This window comes from Sinocyclocheilus grahami, unplaced genomic scaffold (assembly GCF_001515645.1).
Source record: "Sinocyclocheilus grahami isolate Dianchi unplaced genomic scaffold, SAMN03320097.WGS_v1.1 scaffold557.1, whole genome shotgun sequence".
Lineage (NCBI taxonomy): Eukaryota > Metazoa > Chordata > Actinopteri > Cypriniformes > Cyprinidae > Sinocyclocheilus > Sinocyclocheilus grahami.
The window spans coordinates 86,869-113,025 of NW_015505736.1; the positions used below are offsets into that span (position 1 = coordinate 86,869).

General features: G+C 37.6%; 1 protein-coding gene across 1 annotated transcript in view; it reads left to right on the forward strand.

The window, feature by feature from the left end:
- Positions 1-5,259: 5,259 nt before the first annotated feature.
- Positions 5,260-26,157, forward strand: part of LOC107556170 (DENN domain-containing protein 1A-like) — a 65,980-nt gene continuing 45,082 nt past the window's right edge. Inside the window, exons 1-8 of the mRNA XM_016239219.1 lie at positions 5,260-5,541; positions 8,812-8,861; positions 9,632-9,751; positions 15,337-15,406; positions 19,394-19,474; positions 20,206-20,265; positions 22,303-22,356; positions 22,922-23,032. Of these exons, the coding sequence (XP_016094705.1) occupies positions 5,260-5,541; positions 8,812-8,861; positions 9,632-9,751; positions 15,337-15,406; positions 19,394-19,474; positions 20,206-20,265; positions 22,303-22,356; positions 22,922-23,032 (828 nt within the window). The remainder of the gene's footprint in view (positions 5,542-8,811; positions 8,862-9,631; positions 9,752-15,336; positions 15,407-19,393; positions 19,475-20,205; positions 20,266-22,302; positions 22,357-22,921; positions 23,033-26,157) is intronic.

Consider the following 26,157-nt stretch of genomic DNA (forward strand, 5'->3'; position numbering starts at 1 on the left):
GAGAGAACGTGAGGGGGTGGTGGTTGAGTTTCTCAGAGACTCCACACGCTTGATGTAGCTTCTAGCCACAGCTGAGAGAGAGAGAGCGAGAGTGAGTGAGCGAGCGATCGCGCGGTCCAATGGGAGTTGACAGCTTAAACGCACAAAATCCCCCAGGCCACTTGGCACTCAATTAATGATGTTTCTGGCTCTGTGGTTCTCGGGCATATGTAGCTGAATCTCGGCTTGGCCCAGTAGAATATCAGTTGTGTATTCTGAAGAACAAAAACTGCTCACCCATCACATTAATGTATTCATCGCAGAGCATTTTGGAGAGTCTATCCTCCTGCGTTTGCTTTCGAAATTAAGCGAAACCTTGTTGTTTGTACACAGTTTTAGTAGCCTGAATATCATAGAGACTTGCGGGTGGTCTTTTTCACTTTGAACCACCTAGAAACTACCCAGAAACGTCCTTCCAACTATGTAGCTTATTGATTGCGCAAACTGGCTAATGAGCTAAATTGGATTGAATTTCGGCATTAATTTGGAATGTTAGGCATTAAAACTATTTTTCCTCATTTAAATTTCACTACTTTTGTCTCGGAGGCCAGTTTTAGTTTTTCACACTATAAAACTCTGGTTTCCCGTGTCCACAGGCCTAGTGTAGTTGGTGTTGCAAGGCTTGGGGTGGTTAGCGTGGAGGTTGTGTATCCACACTGCCCCGTGTCTCATCCCAGCAGTCCTGTCACGCACTTGTCAGTTCTTTAAGTGGGCAGAGGATCAATACATCACCTGCTACATTTCCTTAAGCAGTCTCACACAGACGGCGTGTTTGCGAGGGAAAGAAATAACCTCTGTGCCAGCACACAGAATATTAGCTTCTTACCACCTAAGGGTCAGCGCAAGAAGCCGCGAAAAGTAAAGGAAGACAAGGGCTAAAGAAGAGAAATCAACCACCTCCCGCTCTGCTCGGCTCGTTTCAAGTGAAAATGTAATGCCCTGTGTCAATTTGAAACTCTGGAAGAGCTACCCCTTTAGCACTTTTCCTCGGTCCAGGGGCGAAGTCGGCACTTATTAAAGGCGCGTAGTGCAGGGTCAAAAGCAGCAAGCCAGCAGCATGCGATTAAAATGTAATGAAAGGAATCTCGGTTGGAGATTTGAGGGTCCAGAGAAGGCAGAAGATTATTTTATCCTCATTGATGTGCCGTTGCATCAGACAACGTTGCTAATAGAGAATATACGCTTTAAGCTACGAAACTTTAAAACTGCATGACCATTATATGGATGGACACTGCCTTATGTGCTCATCTGAAATTAGGCATTATTCATTTTAGATTTTCATTTACATTTTAAATGTAATCATTTATCAGACGCTTTTATCCAAAGCAACTTGCAAATGAAGAGAACAATAGAAACAATCAGACCAATGAGAGAGCAACAGTGTGCAAGTGCTATGACAAGTCTCAGTTAGTCTAGCACATTACACATAGCTAGTTTTTTTTATTTTTTTAAATTGGATAGGATAGGTAAGTGTTAGTATTAATTGGTCAGGTACTGGCGAAAAAGATGTGTCTTAAGACGTTTTTTGAAAATGGTTGAGATTCCACCAGCTAGGAACAGTCCTGGAAAAGGTCTGTGAGAGTGATTTTGTGCCTCTTTAGGATGGCAACACAAGGTGTCGTTCACTTGCAGAATGCAAGCTTCTGGAGGGCGCATAGGTTTGATCTAGCGAGTTTAGGTATATTGGTGCAGCACCAATTGTTATCTTGTAGTCAAATGTCAGTACCTTGTATTTGATGCGAGCGGCTATTGGCAGCCAATGTAAATTGGAGGTGTAACGTGAGCTTTTTCGGCTCGTTAAAGACCACTCTGGATTCTGGATCAGAGGCTTGATAGTACATGCGGGAAGGCCCGATTTAATATCATATTGATATAAAGTTTATTTCTAAATTGATTTTAATATTAAAATTTTTATTAAAGGTTTGGTCTTTCGAAATGCCAGTCCTATAAAGACTAAAGAATAAATTGGCAGTTGTGCCAGAAAGTCTTAAGTTTGATAACTAGTCGGAACAGGTGCACTTACGACATGCAAGGAATAAAGTTGCAAAAAAGACACTGTGCAGAGTAAAGTTGCAATTTTGAGTAGTTACAGTTAACCTTAATTAATGCTTTTTCTTTACCATCAAGTTTTTTTATAAGCATCGACAGTAAATTTACAGTTGTGCAAACAAACAAATTAATAAATTGATTTATTTATTTAAAAAAATACATTCAATTAAATCGCAATTGTGGGAAATAAATTTGCTTTTTTAAAGACTAAACATTAAAGAATAGAGAATAAATTTACAGTAGTGCAAATAAATAATTAAACAAATAAACTTAAATTTAAAACTTAATTGAATTCATTTAAAATATCGCAATTGTGGGAAATAAATTCGCTTTTTTGTTGTTGTTTTTTTAAAGACTAAACCTAAAGCATAGAGAGTAAATGTACAATTGTACAAATAAATAAATAAATAGATAAACAGACAGATAAATAAATAAAAATCACAATTGTAGGAAATAAATGTGAAATTACAAGAAATTAAGTCAAAGAAATGATAAATAGTGGCAATTGTTAGATAAAGTAGTGTATATGTGAAACAGTTGCAATTACGAGAAATAAAGTTGCAATTGTGAGATAAAACATTGTAAAATAAAGTTGCAATTTTAGAATTTTAAAATAGTTACATTTGACGTCAATTAATGTTTTTTCCTTAACCATTAAGTATTTTAGAGACTAAATCTCTTAAGTCTCTAAAAAAAAATAAAGAGAAAATTTGCAGTTGTGCGAAAAAAATAATAATTGTGGGGCATAAATGTGTAATTATGATAAATTAAGTTGTAGTTCTGAGAAATAGTCACACTTGTTCAAGAAACATTTACAAGAAACATTTGCAATTACAAGAAATAACGTTGCAATTGTGAGATATAACGTTGCCGTTGTACAAAACAAAGCTGCAATTTTGAGAAGTAGTTACAGTTAACCTCGATTCATGGTTTTTCTTTAACCTTGAAGTTTTCTAAAGACACTTAGGCAATGAGAGCATTGATTGAGTGTTCTGAGAACACTATTTTCATATTGCAGATAAAAATGGAAATAAAATCCCAGATTAACAACATTGTAGGTGGACCCAGAGTCATATCTAGACCAGAATATCAGTAACCACATAGCACTTTAAAACCACACCTTAGCAACAACATTCTTCCATCATGGCGGCAAATTTTGCACAGACGAGCAGCACTCATGTTTTCTTCAGAAAATGTAGAACTCTAGTTTTTATTTGTAGTAGTAGAAGACGCATTTGATTTTAGACCCAGTAGCGTTTTCGTCATCATAACCACGGGGCGCTGCATGTGTTACGGCCGCATTCTCTGACACCCAGAGAGAGAGAGGGACATGGAGAAAGAAGAAGCAGGACTTAATTGGGGTTTGGGGGTATAGTGAACACTGACCTGTGGGGAGATTGGGTTTGAACCTGTCACTGGGATCTCGGTGCCGTCAGCATGGTGGCTCTGCCAGTCTCTCTTTCTCTCTCTTTCCTCACACACACACACACACACACACACACACAATCACACACTTTTCCCCTGCTGGAGACAGTTCCATAGCGCCGTGTAGACCTGCTGGCTGGCAGAATTTTTAAAGTGCATGGAGGTTTAAAGACAGAAACCCCTGGGGAGGAATCCCACCAGCTTGGAGAGAGAAAAGGGGGAGTTTGCTGTCTCTCTTTCTTTCTCTATTCCTGTCTTTCTCTCACCTTATCTCTCTTTTCTCTATCGCCGTCTGTCGTCTGTCTGCCTGGATGCCTGCCTGTCTATATCTCTGTTCTCATGCTTTCTCTCCCTTTCCTTCCTTCTGCCTCTTTCTCTCCTTTTCTTTCTCCCTCTATTTCTCGCCACATATCTCTCGCGCCCCCCCTCCCTCCTTTATCCCAGTAATGACAGAATGAAGAAATGCTTTTCACTTGCTCATCCGGAGCACCGCTTAGTTCCCACTCACAACATCTTTCTCTCTCCCTTTTCTTTTTCTCTCTTTTTCTCCCTCCTGTTCTTGTCTTGCTGTTCCCATCTAAATATTCAACTCTAACATTCACATCACCTAGTAACATTGGCTACGTTCATGCTGCAGCTGAATGTGGCCCGAATTGGATTTTTTCCCCCCTCACAGATGTGACACAGATCAGGTTTTTTATTATTGTTTTCATGGAAGCCCGTTTCAGAGTAAGAAATAAAATGTGTGGGAAAGTCATGGTAACGAAAAGTAGTCACAATTGTTCGATAAAGTAGCATGTGTAAGAAACAGCTGCAATTATGAAAAATAAAGTATAGTTGTGAGATAAAAAGACGCAATTGTGCAACATAAAGTTAAAATAATGTAACATTGTTATAGTAGTTACATAATTACAGTTATAGTTGTGAAAAATAACATTGCATTTGTACAAAATAGTTTCAATTGTGCAAAATTGAGAAAGTTTGAGAAAGTTACAGTTATGAGACATGAAGTTGCAATCATGAAAACTGGTTGCAGTTATCAGAAATAGTTGTAATTGTGAGTTATAAAGTCACAATTTTGAGAAAATTGTTATTTTTTGGAAATGGGCAACTACAGTTTTTACATGACAGTTTGAAGAACAAAAATATCAGTGAATATGGCATTTAAAATAATTCCAATCTGCCAATTATGAAAAAATAGGTTGCAGTAATGAGATATAGGGACAATTTTTAAAGTAGTTTACGATTAGCAATTATTAAATTGAAAAAGTAGCATTGATGAGAAACGGCTGCAGTTGTGCAAAATATAGTTACAATTTTGAAACGTACTGCCAAAAAAAAAAGAGGTTGTGCAAAGTAGGTTTGCAGTTGTGGAAAATAGTTGCAATTTTGTAAAATAAAATTCCAATTGTGAAAAATAGTCGTAATTGTGCAAAATGAAGTGCAATTGAGAAATAGTTACAATTAGGAGACATAAATTTGCAATCATGAGACATATTCACAATTGCCAGAAATACTCGCAATAACCAGAAATAGTTGCGATTGAGAGTTATATAATCACAATTTTGAGAAATAAAGGTGTGTGTGTGCGTGTGTATATATATATATATATATATATATATATGTGTTATGAAATTTAGAAATTCTGGCCCACTTTCATTTTAGAAATAAATTGCAATACATTTTTATTTTTATTTTTTTTCAATTAATGCGTTAATCTAACTACTAGATGTTCATTGTAATTGCATGTTTGAAAGCAACTTTGTAGACGTCCTCGGGTATTTGAAGACCCTGTATCTGTGTTGTGGTTTCACCATTTCTGGCTCTGATCGTGCACCCATACCATCAAAATCGGGCAGTTTGGCTTGGGGTATGAATGTCATCATAATGCAGAAGCTGAGTGAAGCAGCACATCCCCTGATATCTGCTGCTGCTGATGTCAGTGCTGGATCTTCTGCTCCCATCCAACCCAGGAGAAGCTCCCTTCCTCTGCAGGGAGTTCAGGGAGGGAGCGGTAGTGTCCTCCCGGTAGCGTGGGGAAGTAATAAATGCTGCTGGTGGAGGAGAGAGAGATACTGATAGAGGAGAAGCTGTGATTGCAGGCCTCCGCAGTGGGACCAGGGGGGAATGGAGACTGCTGTCTCATTGAGTGATATCCCTGTCTCAACAGTAAATAAATAATGCAGCCTGCAGAGTTCACCCTGCCTCCTCCAGTGAGTTGTAAATGCATTAGCTGTTTTATATTCTTTTGTCTTGGGAAAATGGTTGGGAGGGAGGCAGGGAAAAGGGAAAAAACTGTACAACCAAACAACAGGAACGATATCAACTCACGTTACACCTCTTCACATGATCCAACTCTCCTCCCAGAGCTCGCTTTGGTATAGTCCCCTGATCACTTGGATGAATAGTAATAAAACAGTGAGAGAAAAAGGTGTGTAATGCACATGCGTACCGAGATTTAGAGCTACTAAAACCTTGAGGCAAATCGATTGCCAATGGATATGAGTGGATTTGAAAATCACTTGACATCAACATGAAATCAAATCAGTTTCTGGTACTTTTAGTATTATTTACATTCAATCTAAACTTGTTCTGCCCTGAAATGATTTTCTTGTTTGGGTGATGGTTTGGGACGGTTCATGCAAAAAATGCAAATTCTGTCATTTGCCAACCTTCGTGTCATTCTAAACCTGTGTGACTTCTGCAGAACGCATGCTTAGGCCCATACAATGAAAGTCAATGGGGTCCAATCTTGTTGTTTTGGACCCCATTGACTTTTATTGTATGTTCAAAATATATCTTCTTTTGTTTTCCTCTCAGGTTGTCACATCAAGACCACTTTTTAGTTAAAATCAAGTACTGCAAACGCCGTTTTATGTTGACATTGAACAAAAGGAATTAAAAAGGTGTACAGGCTTTGGCGTTTCATTGGTCCTAATTATGGCTTGCAGATATTTATTTCTTTAGACGTTATGAATGCATTCATTCAGCTGCATGTTGTTACACATATTGCCTTTCGTCTAGTCTGAATGTTATTTCCAGTGTGAATTCCATTGCAAGTTTCTGTCAAGCAACTCTGATTGACAGCAGGGACCAGTGCTGACTGGCGTCAAGCAGGCCAGACCTGCGACAACTTCTGCATCTGCGAAGGAGACAATTTTATTTGCGTAGCATCCGTTTGCATACGCTTCTGCAAAAGCGTGGCACAGCTTGGCATAAACACTCGGGGGGGAAGAGCCTATAGGAGTTAATGATAGTAGCAGTCACATACGGCAGCATCAGGCTTGTGTACGCGTGACAGCTTTACTGCCGTACAGTCATCCGCCGCGCCACGACACGGCGAGGATGTTTCTGCCGCTGCCAACGCTCCTCTCTCGCCTGCCAGAGCCTTCAATCTCCTCGCCGCTCTCTGTATCACATACTAACTCTCTCACTCTGTCTTCCCCCATCAGCACCACCGCCTCCCACCGAGAAAAACAGCAACCAGTCATCATCCGCGCCTGCATATATACGCAAACAAATACAGACACCCTCGCACATACACGCACGTTGAACGATTAATTTGGTTTTAAAGGGCAGGTACGGGTATGGAAGCTGCATTTGAACTAACCAGCTGCCCCCAAACACACCCGCGCCGTTCATTTGAATGGTCGCAGCTTGTTATACTTTAAGCAGAGGATCACTGGCAGATCCCCATGGCTAGTCTACAGTGCAGGAGTGGCCAGACGTGGCTAACCCATATGGCTATGGAAATCCATATGCTGCTGGTGCTAGGACTCTCCCTCCAGGGCTGTGCGGGAAGGTAAACCCCCCCCCCCCCCCCCCCCCCCCAAAATTCTGTAAGCCATTGTTCCAACAATCTGCCGTCACCTCTGTCGTCCCCACACCTCAAGCGAAACGATCAATGAGCTAATGGTTGCTAATTATTTTAGCCTCTGATCACCCTCCCCTTTACGTCGGTTTGATGTCATTTCCCTTTAAATCCATTCGTTTGCCAGCTACTGTTCTACATAACGAATAGTTATTTAAATAGTTATTTCATTATTTTGCTCTACAAATCGTGCAGTTTGTTGAAAAAAAATGTGTTTTTACTCTTCTAATCAATTTAGGATTTTCATCTGGCAGACAAAAATCATGAGAAGAATGCCTTAAACTTATGTTAGAGCTATATCTAGGGTCCAGAATATTATAGAGATGTTGAGACAATATGCAGCTACCCAGCAAATACTTAATGCAATTTAAAACATTTGGCAGTGCACTAAAAATTGAAATATTTTCGTTTGGGCATTCGTTTGTCGGCTACCATTCTACTTAATTAATATTTAGTTGAAATGAGAAACTGTCATCTGATTAACACAGTTTGTGCAACAAACCATGGAGTTTGAGAAAAGGTGCGCTTTCACGTTTCTAAACGATTGCACTTTCGTCTGGCGGACGAATCCCTTAGATTTACATTAGAGCTGTATCTAGGGACTAGGATATCAAAAAAGTGTGGAGTTTTGTGACTTTTTTGACTTGAGACAATACTTAGCCACCTAGCAACCATTTAGTAATGTAATTAATAAAGCAATAAGAATACTCCGCTTTGCGTCGTACCTAACAACGCCCCTTAGCTGTTATAAATTCACTGTAAACCACGGCTTCACGGGGCTTATTGCTTTTATAAAACGGCTATTCCATATACGTAGTTAAGTTTCACAAAATAAAACGGAGCAAATAAAGTGTAATGATATTAATAAAAACAGTATTCTTCCACCAAACAATGTAGTTCCTCAGAAACAGTTGTGGTTGCAACACACAAAGTAAGCAAAGGTGTATGTTTGTAGAGTAATTTACAACAGCTCCGAACACGGCTCAACCAATCAGAATCAAGGACCGGAATTATCTGTTTTATAAAAAGAATTTAATAATGCATTCGTTTGCTCATTTGTTTGCCAGCTACTTTTCTGCTTCATGAATATTTATTTCAAACAGAGCCATTTGATCTGACTAACAGTTTGTACTACCAACCATGCAATTTGTTGAGAAAAGGTGCACATTTACTTTTCTAATCAATTGCACTTATGGTTTTCGTCTGGCAGAAAATCTGTTCGACTTACATTAGAGCTGTATCTAGGGACAAGAATATCTCAGAGACATGGAGTATATTATGTCACATAATCCTCTTTATCACATCATAAGCCTTAATTATGGCTTATCTTTGACTTATGTTGAACTAATGTGTTGAACTAATATCAGTTAGTGAACAGTTATGTAATTTGAATGGCTCTTAATGTCTTTTGTTTTGTTTCATTCTAGGAGGTCCTGCAGACAGTGCCTAAGTTCTGCTTCCCATTTGACGTTGAAAGGTAGGACGTCCTTCATGCTTCTGGAAAACAAGTTAATCGATGTGTGAATTGGGAAAATGAGGATGTTTGTTTATCCAACACGCATTCACACACACACACACACACACACACACACACACACACACACACACACACACACACACACACACACACACAAGAGACTGGCGTAAATGACTCACAGGGTGGAGCCGCACACCTCCTTTGCTTCTACTTCTGTTTCTAATGTCAGACCTTTCACTGAGAGGTCCATAGAAATAAAGCACCTTTATAGGAATGAAGATCTCCGGCCCCAGTAAACAATGTTTGTTTGCTTGTCTGTCCTAACTGGCATGATGGTAGACACGTCTCCTGAATAAATGTGTTCTTCTCACAGCGGTGTGTGTGTGTGTGTTGGCTTGTTTGCTCTTGGAAATGAAAAATGGAAAGCTCTGTTGTATAGTTTATGTGCTGTGTGAGAAGTTCACTTCCTTCCAGCTGAAGCTTTGTTGCTGCCATCTAGTGGAGATCAACTACATTGTCACCCTTGGTTCAGTTCCAAACCTTAAATGGAATGTGAATAAATGAAATTAGTGAATGCATGGAATAGCTTTTCTGATATTTTCCAGAATTTTTACTCGGATACAAGTAAATTTGGCTTTTGAATGAATGTGAAAATGCTCAAAGTTACAGTCAACGTCTAACACAGTGTCTCCATCAAATATAATTGAAGTTTATACTTTAATAAAAAAGATTAATTACATTTCCCCCCCTATCTGTTTGGTGGGCTGCAGAGTGTCCCAGACTCAGGTGGGCCAGAACTTCACATTTGTGCTCACAGACATTGAGAGCAAGCAGAGGTTTGGTTTCTGTCGGCTGACATCCGGCTGCAGGGTCTGCATCTGCTTGCTCAGGTAAGAGATCTTTATTGATGCTTTTTATTCATTTATTTATTATTGAAGTGAATAATGTGCCAATTTGCGATCATATTTTCATCTGCATGAATAATGGGAGATTTCACTCTCATAATACACTATTAATATATCACAGATAGATAGAACGTTTGATGGATTGAAGGGACATTTCTTGAGAAATGTCATTCTTCCTGTTTTAAGGAAACAAATTCCAGATCAGTTCTAGATTCTGAAATCAAGGGATTTGAAGCAAACAATACTTCACTTTAATGAAATAATAATAAACACGGACAGAAATGCTCTTTTTGTTTCTTTTTTAGATCATAATATATGATGGCAAATGCTTTCATATTTTCAGTCTGAGCTGTTCCACTGAGAATGGAAAGCTGGAGATTGAAGACTGTGTGTTACATAAACGATAAACCAATGTATTTAATAATACAAATGCATTTAGTAATTCAGAGCAGCTCAACTGGGACATATCACATTTTTTTTCCCTCTCCGTCTACATGGTATTGATGGACAATCGCAGGTTTATCATTGTCATGATGAGCTCCTGTCGAGATCACTCCTCCTCCCACCCCGGCCAGGATGGCCTTTGTGTGTGTGTGTGTGTGTGTGTGTGTGTATTTCTCTCGTTCTCTCCCCTCGTTATTCAGGCACAGAGGCATGCCGGAGACGGTTCACCAATAATTATGCATGAAGCCCTGCTGCCAATTAGCAAGATTCTCCCCTGTCCCTTTCACTGAGTTTTACATGCTAATTCATTTGACATATGATGTATAAAATTCATTATGCATTCTGAGTAGTTTGCATGACTTCCTTCATTCATAATAAGCAATGCATTCAAAGTTTATTTCCTTTTTTTTTTTTTCTTTAAGACCTTAGACTTCTTTTGTTTATGTCATCTATTTGGAAAGAACATGGTCAAATGTAACAAAAGACCCAAAGAAAGTAGTGTTTTTCTCCCACCTTCTGCAGAAGGATCAGAAAATTTATTTATAAAAAAAAAAAAAAAAAAAAGTATATACGTATTTATGTATATATATATGTGTATATATATGTGTATATATATATATGTATGTATGTATATATATATGATGTTTTATATAAAATACTAAATGTTACATTATAATATATAATTTTTAGATCTTCTAGGAACATTTTAGTTTTTTTTGTAAGGGGAGACTTTTTTCTTATTCACACACATTTACACTCTACCAGAATATAAAAGAAGAATAATTAAAACAGTTTGTGTCCTTGTGATTGTTGAAGTGCTGGGACCCTAAAATTGTCACCTAAGCTTACACGAGGAAGTTGGCTAATGAGAGGGACAGTTTTATATGGACAGCCCTTTGTAGCTTTGCAGGTTTAGCCCAGGCCAAATAGGCCAGGGTTCCTTCAGGCCAAACCACTTCAAAAACACAAGCGTTCCGTTTTACCCCACCCTCTCCGCCCATCCGGCCTTCGGACATATGCGAGACCCCAGATGAAATAGACCCCCTCTCTCGCACGCTCTCTCGCCCGTTTTATTTGATGGCTGGGACCCGACTTGGCGTCTTCCTCAGACAGCAGAGGTTTTCTTCAGTTAGTGGCCAGTTAGCGATATTTCTTTCCTTCTGCTGAACATAAAACTCAGGAAAAGTCCGGGTGTAATCGTATCTCATCCTGGGAAGGATACAAGGTGCAAGCTGACTTGCTTTTAAAGCTCCTAAATACCTCTAGTGATTTAGGATGCATGTTTAAGGGCCGATTAGATCATACAAGCGTAAAAGGCTGTGCATGGAGTTTAATACTTCAAAATAAATGCATAATATGACTTTAAACGGATTTATAGAGGAATTGTGAAGTTTGAGACCACTAGTGAATTTTTTTTTTCTAAATCAGTCAAACATTTTATAATTTTTTTTTATGTTAAAAATTATATAATCAGCATAACAGTTTTAAAATGAACAATTTTATGATTCCCCCCCCCCCTTTTACTTTAAAGACAGCAGCACTTTTCACTTTGATTAGTGACCAGGAAATAGTGAAGAATGTTGAATATATAATTAATTTTGTTATATTTTTACAACACAATGTGCTTTCTTTTTACATTAAAAAAAATATATTTCCAGGTTTTAAATCTAAAAATAGAAACCCAAGAGCTGTCTTGACAAAAGTTATGTTTCGGCTCAGAAGTAGTACTCAAGTAGTTCGCACTTAATTCTCGAAAACACAAATAAATCTTTTCTAATCATGTCATGACCTACGCATTCTCTCATTCACTGGTGGTCAGTTTCTTCTGTCTTTTTTTCCCTTCTGGCTATCAAACCATTTACTAGAGCTTATCTGATGCTTCTGGCTGTGGAAGCAAGGAGCTCAAGTTTGTTAGGGATTGCCAGTAAGCCACAGATAAGTTGGTTTACTCTCCGAATACACACGGCGCTAGAGAACCTAAAAGGGCCGTTGAGATTGGCTCGTCTCAGCACAGTTCAGCATGATGAATGTTCCTCTATCGGAGGATTTGCCGAATACAAACACATTTTTACTTACTAGCTGTGAAGAGATTGGGCTGGGGTGCCGTGCTCCCCTTAGCCTATTTATAAAAAGTTAAAACAAGAAGAAAAATTGTGTGCTTCTGCTTTATGACTTAAAATTAAAAATGAATCCAGGATTTCGCAAAAGGTATTCCTCCCTGGATGTCTTTATAAACGCAAGCCTGCTGCTTATAGAGCAGTGATTTATTTGACTTTAAAACAAAAGATTTACATGCTCTCATTTAAGAGTATAATGAGTGTTTGTGCTCTCCAAGGCCTGCCGTGCATTTCTGACAAGAAGAGGCTCCCGTTTAAATCCCCTTCACATGTGAAAAATGAAGGATTAGCATCCAGGAGCCTCACATTTTAAACAAAGAGCGAGCGAGAGAGAGAGATAGATAGATAATGATTTTTCTTTGTTGTGCAATGCAGCTTGAGCAAGGTGTCGGTCGATTGCGATATTTCAAACAACACGTCATGCTTACCAAAACACAATATTTTTTTCTCTCATCCGTCTAGAAATTTGCATAGACACGTTTAATTTGGAATAGTGTGACCTGGTTTGCGAACGTCGTCGCGCACGTCAAAATATTGGCATGTTAAGAGATGATTGTTTTAGGTTAATGGTCACCCAGACTTGAACGTCTCATGCTTGAGCGCACGTCCCTGGGAACGCCGTGCCACTGGCCCCTTACGGATTCGGCAATATGAAAATTTGCATTAGATACACTTAGTTGTGTTTCTTGTTGTCTGTTAATTCCAGTCTGCTAGAGAGCTCGCTGACCCATGGAAGGATAAAAGGGGGGGGGACTCGTGCTTTATGGTTCAACTGGGATCAGACGATAAGCTTGTTCTTCTTTCTTCAAAATTACCGCATCTATTAATTCAAGCTTCTTCTTTTGCCAATTAAAGTAATCAAGCATTAGCTTCAAACATAAGTCAAAGTTTTGCGTTTGAAAAGAATAGCTGATGTAATCGCTCTCGGTTAAGTGTGAGATTTCAGACCGAGTCGAAATGCATGTTGTAATCACGCCTACATACCAGGAAAGAAAAAGTCAGAGCCCGCTAGCAGGCCGCGTTTTTTCACTAGATTGCATAACAAAATAAATGGTGTGTGTTCTTACAACCTTCAAGCCAAAACAACACATTGGCCGTGTTCCATCTTTGAAGGCCTGTCAACTTTGCCAAGATTCTGTCAGGCGGCAACGCACACAATGTTGCAGATACTCTTGGCTAGTCATTGTGTGATTAGTTAATACACATTGATAAGGTGTGAATTATTTTTTGTACTCCTGCTAGGAAATTAATTTTAGGGAGAAAAAAGAAAACGGTGACTAGGGGTGGGTGATATGGCAAAAAAATATCATATCACGGTTTTTTTTTTTAGAAATATCACGATTTTATCACGATTAATTGTCATGTTGGTTTTACTATTTTGCAAGATTTTGCAAGCAAATTTCCCTGTTATGAAGACAAAGCCTTTCAAGGTAACAAAAAAAAAAAAAGAATGGCGGATATTTAGGCCGAAGTGGGCGAAAATAAAAAATATTTGTCATTATTTTATCTTTGGTATTAAAAATAAGAACAACGATACACATTACAAATATACATAATACACAAATAAAACAAACAATGCTTTATTTTCAGGTACAATGTATTTAGCAGGAGCGTTTAAGAAACTGAATGAACAAATATAAAAACAAAACACTATATAGATTGATTCCTATTAAAGCAACTGCATTAAATTTTTTCAGTCAAGAATAGTGAGTGATTTTTCTGTGCATTTTTGTTGTTTTGTTAAAATTAAAGGAATAGTTCACCCAGAAAAAATCTGTCATCTGTCTATTAATTCTGTCATAGTGCTTTATTTTTATACGATCATTTACTCACTCAAAAGTTGTTTTAAACCTGAATGAGTTTCTTTCTTCTGCTGAACATAGCTTTGAGGAATGTTGAAAACCAAACTGTTGCTTGTTCACAGTGACTTCCATAGTATTTTTTTCCCACTATCAAAGTAAGTGTAGACCAGCAACTGTTTGGTTACCCACATTCTTTAAAATTTCTTCTTTTGTGTTCAGCACAAGAAATAAATTAATACAGGTTTGGGACAACATGTGAGTGAGTAAAATTTTTAGGGTGAACTATCCCTTTAATGATAGTCGGCAGCATGTTTAGTACTGTCCCTTTAAGACCTGCATGCATCCATTTCTCTCAACTGTTTACTTTCATTTTAGACATAACCAGCTGAGTCTATATGTAAACCTTGTGTGTTTTGACAGTATCAGCGCAAAAGATAACTTAGTTCAGTAATCAGGCGCTGTTTGACAAGCTTTTTAGTGTGCGCGCTTCAGGTGTACACAGCGCTCAGAAAAAGCGCATGTCAGAACAGCGTGCAAATGAAATGTTTAACCAGTAAGGCTTTAAAGCAGATGCAAATAATGTAACGTTACTTTTGTGATTGCAAATAAGTGCAATGTCCTGTGAGAGTAACTCTGTCATCGAGTTCAAATTAGATGTGAATGTATGTCGCGTTGTACAGTATATATTGAGATAGAGGTGCCAGAACTGCAGCTGATATAGCACGATAATATGATTTTTTTTCAAAAGCAGATCATGGAGACATTTTTTTCGTCCACGATCAAAAATCGTCATATCGCACACCCCTAACGGTGTCATATGTAGTACGACGATGAGGTTCAGGTTGTGCATCTGGGCGCAGCATGCTTATAAACCATCCCATCCCTGGTTTATTACAGGCTACAGTGGACCACTCGTGTTTTTGTTGAAGAAACCAAATACTTTTATATAGCCTGCTCTGTGGCTGGAATGTTTAAAATGCAAGTGTCAGCGAGTACAAAGAATGTGATAATAAGGTTCACTGTAGTCAAAAATGCTCTAAAGCCCACCAGGTTAATAGTCAAGGTGAGGAAGAATCGGCTGTGGTGGATTTGAGAAAATGATATTCCTCTTTTGAATGAGGCTACCATGTTTTTTTATAGCTTTTTCCTTGTGAAGTGTTCTAATAAATAATTGTTCAATGCATTTTTCTTCTCTTTCTTTTGACAGTTATATCCCATGGTTTGAGATTTATTATAAGCTGCTAAATACCCTTGCAGACTACTTATCAAAACACCAGGTAAGTTAAGGGAGTTGTCTTCACATGGAAAAAAATGAGCACAATTACAATACACAAGAATACAAAGATTTACACAGAAATTTGCATTAAATCTTGTCATTTAAAACGATAATGTGATCATTTATTTAATAATGGATTTATGAACAATTTTACACTATCACATTTCATGCACACTTTTTTTTTAAACACCAGCTAAGTTAAAGTTGCACATTTCCGAAAACGGTAAAAAAGTTAAATTATAACTTTTAATGCAAATTTAAATATATATATATGTGTGTGTGTGTATGTGTGTGTGTGTGTATATATATGTATGTATATATGACATTCAAAATTTTCTTCCAAAATGAGCATTTTTATCAGGCCCCTGTGTGTGTAGATTCAGTATTTTCACTTTAATGGCAATTAATATGTTATTTTCATTGCTATTAAATTGAAATAACTGTAAATAAAACACAGGAGCCTGATAAAAATGCTCATTTTAGAAGAAAATTTCAGACGGCACTTAGAGGCTTTTACATCTGAACTCTTCATATGTTCTTGCGGCACGCATCTCGTTGTGTTGGTCGTGGAGGCGCTGTGTGATCACAGTGTGATGAGGCCGAGGAGGAGGAGGGTTGAGTTTGCGGTGAGCAGCAGCAGATCTCTCCTCTCTCCGCCGGGGAAACAACAGTGTGTAGCGACAGCAGGCGGCACCACGGCACTCTCATGGCTGAAGAGGCCAAAAAACTGGCAGCTTATGCTGCTGTGGACAACCACATACAGGTGAAATTGTGTATTTACCTTAGTTGCGAGTGACTTATATATATATATATATATATATATATTAAGAACTGCATTAAGTATTAAGTACCCTTTCAGACTTTTTAAAACAAGTTGAAGTTGCACATTTCTCACATGGATTTGTGATTTACACAGAAATGTGAGATAAGTGAAGAGAAGTCTTCAACTTCACATGGAAAAAATGAGCAAAATGACATCATAATTTATTAAATGTTTACACAAATTAATAAGTACATTAAATGTCACCCTTTTTGTCAAATGAATGCACATTTTTAAATACTCATGCAGATGAAAAAGTTAGGCAAGTTAAGAGTTCAAATTTGAATACGTAAACAGATCAAACCGTATCTGTAATAACTGTAAATATTTGTAACTGTAAAAAAAAAGTTTTCTCTGTGAGGTCACTGGTTGATTGCACCACTCGGAGACCCCCTATTGAGCAAACGACTAATGTCACTAATAGCATCGAAATTACCCACGTTCCTGCCATCTAGCTTGTGAGCCAAAAGTGCCACTGCAAAGCAAAGCTTGAGTGTTTTGTTTTGTGTAAAGACAAAGGAAAAAGAAAAACGTCATCTATAATCCATCTCAGCGAAGCAGGCACAGTTGGTTGGTTGCGCTTTGCTTTGCAGTGTTTGTTGACATTTAACAGACCGAGCATCGAACAGGAAGTTAGTCCTTATGATATACGGGAAAACAAATTGTCAGGAAATGCACTGTGCCAAATCGTGTTTTTTTTTTTTTTTTTCTTTCTGAAAGTTTCACAGCAGTAGGAGACGAAGAAAAGTTTGAATTAGGAAAAGGGGTTGGAAATATTAAGCTTACATCAAATGAAAAGCAGAGTCTGTGTGGAGCCAGCGTCTAACTGAAGCGCTCTGAGTTTCTCTATCAGTCTGTTATCATTCAGTTATGTGTAACGGAGCCGCTGAAAGAGAAGCGAGGAAGTCCAAGCCTCCTCTACACAAACAAATCACGGGCTGAGTACACTGGGAGTCACAGGGGTCGGGAATTAAGCCGTTAGATCCTCAGTGTCATCGACCCGTTCCATTTACCAAAAGTATGCCTTTTAGTTTCCCCTCATTCTTCACGTTTCATGTTGTTCATTATGTGAAGTACACTCTCTGTATGATTTTTATTTAAGGCATTTAGCAGATGCTTATTCAGTGCAACTTTCAAAGTCGTTTAGCTTCATTTATGAGACTGTAGCGGTCAACAGATGGTAAAACTGCAATTCAGAAAGTTTTCTTTCGAGAAAAGAAGTGCTACTTGATACAAATAAACACAGTACACATTATACAAACACATAAAAATGACAAATAAAAAGCCTGTAGAAAATGTTTCTAAGCAGTAGACACAGTGTATTGTTTAACAGTGCAATAATTTATCTACAAATGACTTTGCAAACAATCAGCACCAAAATTTGCATTAAATGCGAAAATTATGACGATGTCAGAAATTATTTTTGGGGGGGTACTATTTAAACAGGCATTGGCATTAAATGCAAATATTTATATTAGAAAGAACATTTTTACAAATTATTTGCATTGAAATTTGCGCACAATTCAGCAATTTATGTACGATTTTTATTTGAATTTGATTTGTATCTGAGAATTTTATATGAATAGTTTTTGCATACAGTTTAAACCGAAATTTGCGTGAAATGCGACAATTAACGTTTTGTACCGGTAGTTTATACCAAAATGTGAATTAAATGTGACAATTTCTTTAAAAATGAGCCTTTTTCATGAAATGCGAGCACAACAAATGTGTCTAAATAATTAATAAAACTATTTTTAAGTAAATTGTTGCATTAAATTTTGTGCATAGATTTAGATAAGAATGACCTTCTGAACAATTAAAAAAATGTGTTCCCAGTGCTTTTTACAAACTGTTTAGATAGACATTTACATTGAATGTCAATATAAGAATGTCTTTGCTAATGTTTTAAGAATGAAACCTTTTTAAAAGAATAATGTTTTAAAATAATAATAATGATAATATGTATTTATGTATGTATGTATTTATTTATTTATTTGCCTGTGTTTGGCAGCAGAGTTAATGTAGTTAACTAAATACAAGAAAACAAGAAAAACATTTTTTGTTACTTGAAATAAAAAAAATTAAATTAAATAAAATATAAAAACGTATTTACGCTCATTACGGCAAAATTTCTCTTTTTAATTTAGTTTAACTTGATGTACTAAAATAACTGAAGCTGAAATAAAAACTAAAAATGAACAAAAGCTTATGTAGACTTACAAAAAAAATACTAATAATAACAAAAATAAATAAATAAAAAATGGCTAAAATTTTAATGAAAATGGAAAATATACCAATAAAAACTGATTACAAATATTAATAAAAAAAAAAACATTTTACTATTTTTTTTGTTCCCCTTACAATCTGTCAAAAAAACTAAAAAAACTAAACTCTAATACGCATAAATGAATTGTTTGCGCGAGTAAGCATGATCGGGTTGTATTCTGTCATTGCATTCCACGTGAGGCGGCATTGACTGACGAGGAAGGACAAGAGCGCTGAAGGTTTATGGTGAGGGTAAATGAAGTGTTTCCTCAGGCTGTGTTACTGACCATGCGTGTGAGCATCCAGGCTCTCGTGACAGCGGCTCATGCACACACACACACATACATACAAACACACGGCCATACATGCTGCAAGCTCTGGCCACACAGCTAATCTGGGAACTTGCATATAAGGAAAGGGCAATCTAAATATGTGCCTAACTATTCGATGTCAGACCGTGTTTTAACAGCAACGGCATCTCTATTCTCCAGCAAGTTTGAGAGGGTAAATTGCACTCTTGTCATAAAAGCTCGTAAAAGCTCAGCGTTATAATCCTGAGGCCTGTTTTGTGGCAAAGCTTTTCTCCAATGGCTTCTTAAAACCGCCCGCTCTGAGCAAGGACCTTTGGTTAATTACGAACAGCCAATGTTCGCCATAAATCATCCCCGGAATAATAAGCGTCTGCCGCAGCCTAGCTTACCGTCTCTTAACCTCAGGATCGCTCGTTAAATGTGTGTCAGTCGGATATATTTCTCTTCTGCAGACTGCTGTAGGAATACTTTACGCCGAGCGCTTTAAATCATGGAAGCGCTTTGCTGTTCCGTTGTTTTTTTTTCACGCTCCTTTGGTTGTTTTTTTTTTTCATTTGTTAGTTTTTCATATTTGTCTTTTTTGTCCTCACAGGAAAACGACTTGAACGACATGTTGGAAACGCTGCACATCCGCCCTGTGCCAAAGCCGAATACGCCAGTGAATATGAGTGTGGTAGGTGCTGGGGAGGGCTGACTCTTTGTTTAGAAACAGAAGTGGGACCGCCAGACTCTCGCTCTGATAGCAGACGCTGGACCGCAATAGTGTAGATTCAACAACTATCTATCTATCTATCTATCTATCTATCTATCTATCTATCTATCGTTCTATCGTTCTATCGTTCTATCTGTCTGTCTGTCTATCTATCATTCTATCGTTATAACTATCGTTCTATCTATCTGTCTGTCTGTCTATCGTATCATTCTATCGTTATATCTATCTATCTATCTATCTATCTATCTATCGTTCTATCGTTCTATCGTTCTATCTGTCTGTCTGTCTATCTATCATTCTATCGTTATAACTATCATTCTATCTATCTGTCTGTCTGTCTATCGTATCATTCTATCGTTATATCTATCTATCTATCTGTCTATCTGTCTGTCTGTCTGTCTGTCTACCGTATCTATCATTGTTCTGTCATCCTATCTATTAATCATTTTATTTATCATTCTTTTTATTAATCGTTCTTTCATTGTTTCAATCCATCTGACATTCTATTGTTTCTTTCAGTCTGTCATTCTATCTATTGTTCTTTCACTCTGTCTCATTCCATCCATCTTTCCATTCATCTGTCAATATTTTGCAGTCTATGTCAGTTTTTTTTTACAGTCTGTCTATGTGTATGTCTGTCTGTCTGATCGCTCCATCTAATCCATCTATATTCTTTCCTTCATTTTTGCAAGAGCAACCACTTACATTTTGCCAATGGGCAAGTAGTGCAGGATCCAGGAAGCAGACAGTCGGTGAGTGGAGAGTGAGTGTGCTGAAGGGAGAGGGTTGAAAAGAGAGAGAGAGAACGGGGCACTTCTGAAATTTGGAGCCGCTGCCCTAATCACATGGGAGACAGCTCTCCAATTTTGCCAAATAAACCAGCTCTATTCTTTTTTAAAATTATGGCAAAAACCCATCCTGGGTCTTGTTGTCAGTTTTTTTTTCTTTTCTGGAAAACAATCAAACTTGCTAAATGATTCATGCTCTTCCACACTGCTGTATTCTCTTTTCAAATATCAAAAGTGTTTTTGAATTAAAAGCAAAAGGCAATTATGCTCAAGAAATCTCCTTGATGCTCTGCCCATTAGCCTACATTTATCTTTTTATTTAAATATGGATAAAAAAAATAAACACTGCACCCTTGAATATCTGCTCAAGAACATTGCATTAAAACATCATCCAGTGTTTTTTTTTTTCAAGCTGTAATATTTTAATATCACTCTTTAATATCATGTTCTGACTATAATTCTATAATGTTCTTATTGGAATTTTTTACAATATTCCTATTTTTTATATTTTTGTTCTTTACATTCACTAGATGTCATATAGTTATATATTAACATAAATTAATTAATATAATTAAACATTAAAAAAACTCTTTTTTTATAAAACTAGTTATTGATATATAGTTAAAATGTTATATGTTTTATATTCACGTAAAAAGCATATATTGAATAAATCTAAAACATATTTATTTTTCAAGCTACATTAAAGTAAGTTGACTCTAATGAACTTGACATCACTAGTTATAAAGCTTGCTGTTACTCCGGATTAGTTATCAACAATTTGCCCTTAGCTTGTAATCTAAAAGCTCATCAGGTCATCCGAAGGGGTTTCTTGGAATTGTCTGTACCGTCTCCCAGCAGGTGGTGGGTTCACTAATCACCGTCATGTTCTGCTTTAACTTCTCTGAAGTTAAAATGATTGGCAACATGAAATGTTTGTTCGCTATTGGAATTTGGGAAGAGGGTCTTGGTGATAGGAGAGGTTTCCATCAACGCTGTGTGGGCAGTAATGTTTAAATCGGATGTGTGTGTGTGGGTGGGTGTGGTGTGTGTGTTGGTTAGAGTGGTGTTGGGTGTAGGGTCTGGGATTCTGATCACACTACAGGGAGCAGCAGACAGAGCGCGGTGATAACAGGCACTCTGATAATGTGTGATTTTTATAAACACTGCTGCAAAGTGCTGGCCACCGCCAGCTGGAACTGCAGTCCACGACACGGAGGGCAATCAGCTGCTCGGTATGGGAAAATAAACACATGTCAGCACATGAAGAAGAGAACTTGGTCAATCTGCTTTATTGATATCTTCAAACTGTTTATATTTGTATGATTATAGCAAAAGCACTCTGGACACACATAGAGTGCAGATAAATTGTTTCTGACATTGCACAGCCCTTGGTTTGATTGCTGGAGTCGTGTGATCACGGCATCCAAGATGAATATTTGAAAGCATCTTTGAGTATTAAAGGATGCTAGTCACACTTTTGTGTAACATACGCAAAGGCAGCAAAAGTTGAACCTATGCGTGGAGCAACAGATGGATACTCTTTACGCATGACGAATCGCAACCCAGCCTTGGGAAAAAGCAGAGCGCGCCACACAGGCAAACAAAAGTGCTAAAGTTAGCAGGCAGCGTGGGATCTTTGCTTCGGAGCCTCTTTGATCCAGACATTAAACTTGCTCGCCTGTTCAAATGTAAGCCTGGCAGACCCCTCTGATACTGTCAGAACAGAGCAGTTGGCTTTTGTACCTTAATAAAGAGATTCTCTCCGATGCAGGGAGCCTCCGCCGGTAGTGTCCACAGGGGATCGGCGTTTGTTGACTTCATGTATCCGTATCTGTTATCTGTATGTATGATGTTAACAAGCGCAGACATAGTTCAGGCCGATCACAGTTTATTTATTGGTTGTTGAACAAGACAGTATGTTGGAGGTTCTATAAACACTAAATTCTGGAAGGTTGTGTAATGGTGACCTTATCTTCATATTTTCTTGTCTGTTTTCTGCAGCATTCATACTTCATAGCTCCTGATATTAATGGACTCCCCACCATACCTGAAAGTGTGAGTATGTTAAACCCAGTCACAAATACAGAGGGCCCAAATTTAAGCCACACTTAATGTATGAGTGTCATTGCACTACATATCAGATCAAGTGACTATTAGTAAAACAAAGCATGAAACAAAACAAAATCTAAAACAAAACATTAAAAACATGAAACAATACAAAATATTAAATAAAACATTAAAAGCATAAAACATGAAGCAAAACAAAATATAAAACAAAAGATTAAGAAACATACAGCATACAAACAGAACATTAAAACAATACATTAAACAAAACAAAACAAATCATTAAAAACATGCAACAATACAAATTATAAAACAAAACATTGAACCATAAGATAAAACATGTAGCAAAACAAAATATCAAACAAAATATAAAAAAACATAAACATGAAACAAAATATCAAAACATAAAAAAACATGAAAAAATTAAACAAAACATGAAACAAAATATATAATGAAATTTAATAAAATATTGAATGCAATGGCGTTCAAACATTTTTAAGCGTGACTTGTGTAAATACCATAATTTCGCTAAATCAACCATATTTTTTCCTTCTAGAGAAATCTAACAGAGTACTTTGTAGCAGTGGATGTGAACAACATGTTGCACCTCTATGCCAGCATGCTGCATGAGCGACGCATCATCATTACCTCAAGCAAGCTTAGCACTGTGAGTTTCTGCTGTCATTCTCATTTACACATCAGACAGCTTTCATGTTACTTAAAATATTAATATACATTGTTTTTATACAATACATTTAAAACAAGTCTTTTGGGAACCACCAGGCTTATTTTTGTATACACAGAAATGTGTTTTTAATTTGTTTCTAATTAACATGATATGTGATGGACGTATTTATTTTTTGCTCCCAGGACTTGAAACTTTTCACACCGGTGGAAAATGCAGAATCATAGACATTATTATGTAGATCTTATTACACTTCCTGCTCTCTAGGGCTATGTATTGCCAACTTCCTCATGATATGATGCACATCATAATAAGTTGTTTAAATGACCTGCTTATCATTAATTAAACAGTAAGAAAGAAAATATTTATACAATAATCTTAAACATCTCAAAAAATACTGTACACTGATTCGGTTCTCTCTGTTTTGGCATTTTTTGGGGTGTTTCTCTGGGCTGAAGTCTGTTAGCTTTAAATTATAAGTCTTTTGGGAACCACCAGGCTTATTTTTGCATACACAGAAATGTGTTTTTAATTTGTTTCTAATTAAAACTTGAAACTTTTCACACCGGTGGAAAATGCAGAATCATAGACATTATTATGTAGATCTTATTACACTTCCTGCTCTCTAGGGCTATGTATTGCCAACTTCCTCATGATATGATGCACATCATAATAAGTTGTTTAAATGACCTGCTTTTCATTAATTAAACAGTAAGAAAGAAAATATTTATACAATAATCTTAAACATCTCAAAAAATACTGTACACTGATTCGGTTCTCTCTGTTTTGGCGTTTTTTGGGGTGTTTCTCTGGGCTGAAGTCTGTTAGCTTTAAATTATCACTTACTGGATCCCTGACTCTTTCACATATTTTCTGTCTGGCTCTTCTTGCCTGAAAATGGGAGTGGGCGCTTATCGCTCGGGGGCGGATGATGGTCCAAACTTTCACGACAGTTGGTGTAGAAGCGGCAAGTGATGTCATTCGCTCTCTATCTCTCTCCGACTCCCCCCCCCGGAGCATCTGCGACTTGTTTACATAGACAGGGTTCACTGGAAAGGTGTTACAAAGCATATCTTTATACTTCATCTGTGGAATATATCTCAGCAATGCAAAATGGTACAAATGTACTCCTAGAGATGAGTGTGAATGTGGTTTGATTGTGAAGTGAGAGTTCTGTGACTGTCACCTGATTGAGCAAATCCCAAGTTCACTGAACCAAGACAGCAAGATCCTTCTTTTTCCTTTCTGCTCAAGATAAATTTATAGGTCTATTTCAGGGCTTCTAGTGTGCTGCTCAGCAGTAAAAAATAGTTGCTGATCTTGTTAGAGTCTTTCAACTTTTGCCTTGTCATTTTTTAATGAACAGGAGTTTAATGAATTTTTGAACAAATCAGCTCAGCCTTGAGTGTCAGGATTTTTATGTGTTCTTAAAGAAAATGTTCTGGTATTTTTAATCTAATATTTTTTGGTTGCACTTTATTTTACAGTATGTGCACTTACATTTACTTACCGTGTATGTACCTAAGAAAGTACTGGGTAATATACGGTATCTATATGGCCTAAGGTTAGGTTAAAGGCTGGGACACACTAAGCCGACTTCAAAGAACTAGTGGCAACAAAAGCTGATGGTGTTTTCGCCTCGTGTTGGCAGAGTCTGGATCAAAAAGCTGTGCTTGAACACACCGCACGGACTACAGCCGACTGCAAACTAACACGTGCGTTCTGTGCTTGCGTGAGAGGAATTAGCTTGTCTGTATCAGCAGCTGTATCAGTATATTGTATAAAGATATACGAGATATATGCAGATGTACGAAATGTAAACGTATTTTGAATATCAGTTATGTTGATAACGTTCTTCATTTTGAGTGGCTCGTGTTATGAAAATATTTGCATAATCTAATGATTGGGAAAGATCATGTAACATTAGAACAGCCTTCTGTCTGTGCCACCTTCAATTACTTGCCCGTTTTCATTACTGTCGCTTTAATTCTCGGGCACTGACTCCTTCACTTAACTGAACATCCAATCAGAGTTCTCACTCACCTGATGGCCCCCGACGCTGATTCAACATGTTGAATCTGGCAAACTGCTGCCGACGTGAGCTCGATGAGTGGAACACACCAAACAAACTATCCCAACAGACGTTGGCCGACGGCCGACCATCAGCTTAGTGTGTCTCGTGTTTAAGGAGTAGGTTCAGGGTTAGTACCTAGTTTATCAACCAGAACTAGTCACTTGTAATTTGCATATGATAACGTAGTTTCTTTTAGGCATTTTTTTTTTTTTTAGATATTTATCCTCAAAAAGTGTATGTCTTAATGAAACTGAAATGAAATAACAGTTTTAGAACTGACGTCGCATTTGTTGGTTTTCATGTAAAAACACCTTTTCACAAAATATTTTTTTATGTGTTCTTTGGGATTCTTTAGAATGACATTATTGTTTTTTTGGGTCTTTTATATTCCCTTTGTATAATAGAGAAGACCCCCACTTAACACGTACCCAGCACGCTCATTACCGCTAACGGCAGCGGTTGCTCACAGGTCTTGGCAGGATCCAGCCCCGCATCCAAACAACCCGTAATCCAGCATTTGTTCTTGTGGATGACTTCTTCATTTAAAGGGGTCCTATTATGCTCTTTTACAAAGTCTTAATCTTGTTTTGGGGGTGTACTAGAACAGGCTCTCATACTAGGTTGTTCGAAAAACACATTATTTTTCACATATTTTACATTATTACAACACCTCTCTCCCCAGTCTGGCATGAATGGCTCGAATAGTTCCTGTATCAAATGAAGGCCCGCCTTCTGAAATACGAAATGTGCTGTGATTGGTTAGCTGGGCCAGTGTGTGTTGTGATTGGTTAGCTGGGCCAGTGTGTGTTGTGATTGGCAGCACTCGGCGCCTGGTCGGGAAATGTCATGCCCCTTACCATAGCCGCCTGCGAGCTTCAGTGTAAATATTGCATCAAAATCAAATCTATTTGAGCTAAGTTCGTCTGCCTTGGGAAAGCTAGCTTGTCTCCAACATAGTGATAACACTCGTTGCCTTCTCTACTGCAGCTCAACCAGGTCTCGTAACATTCGTCGGTATTTGTGATATCACAAA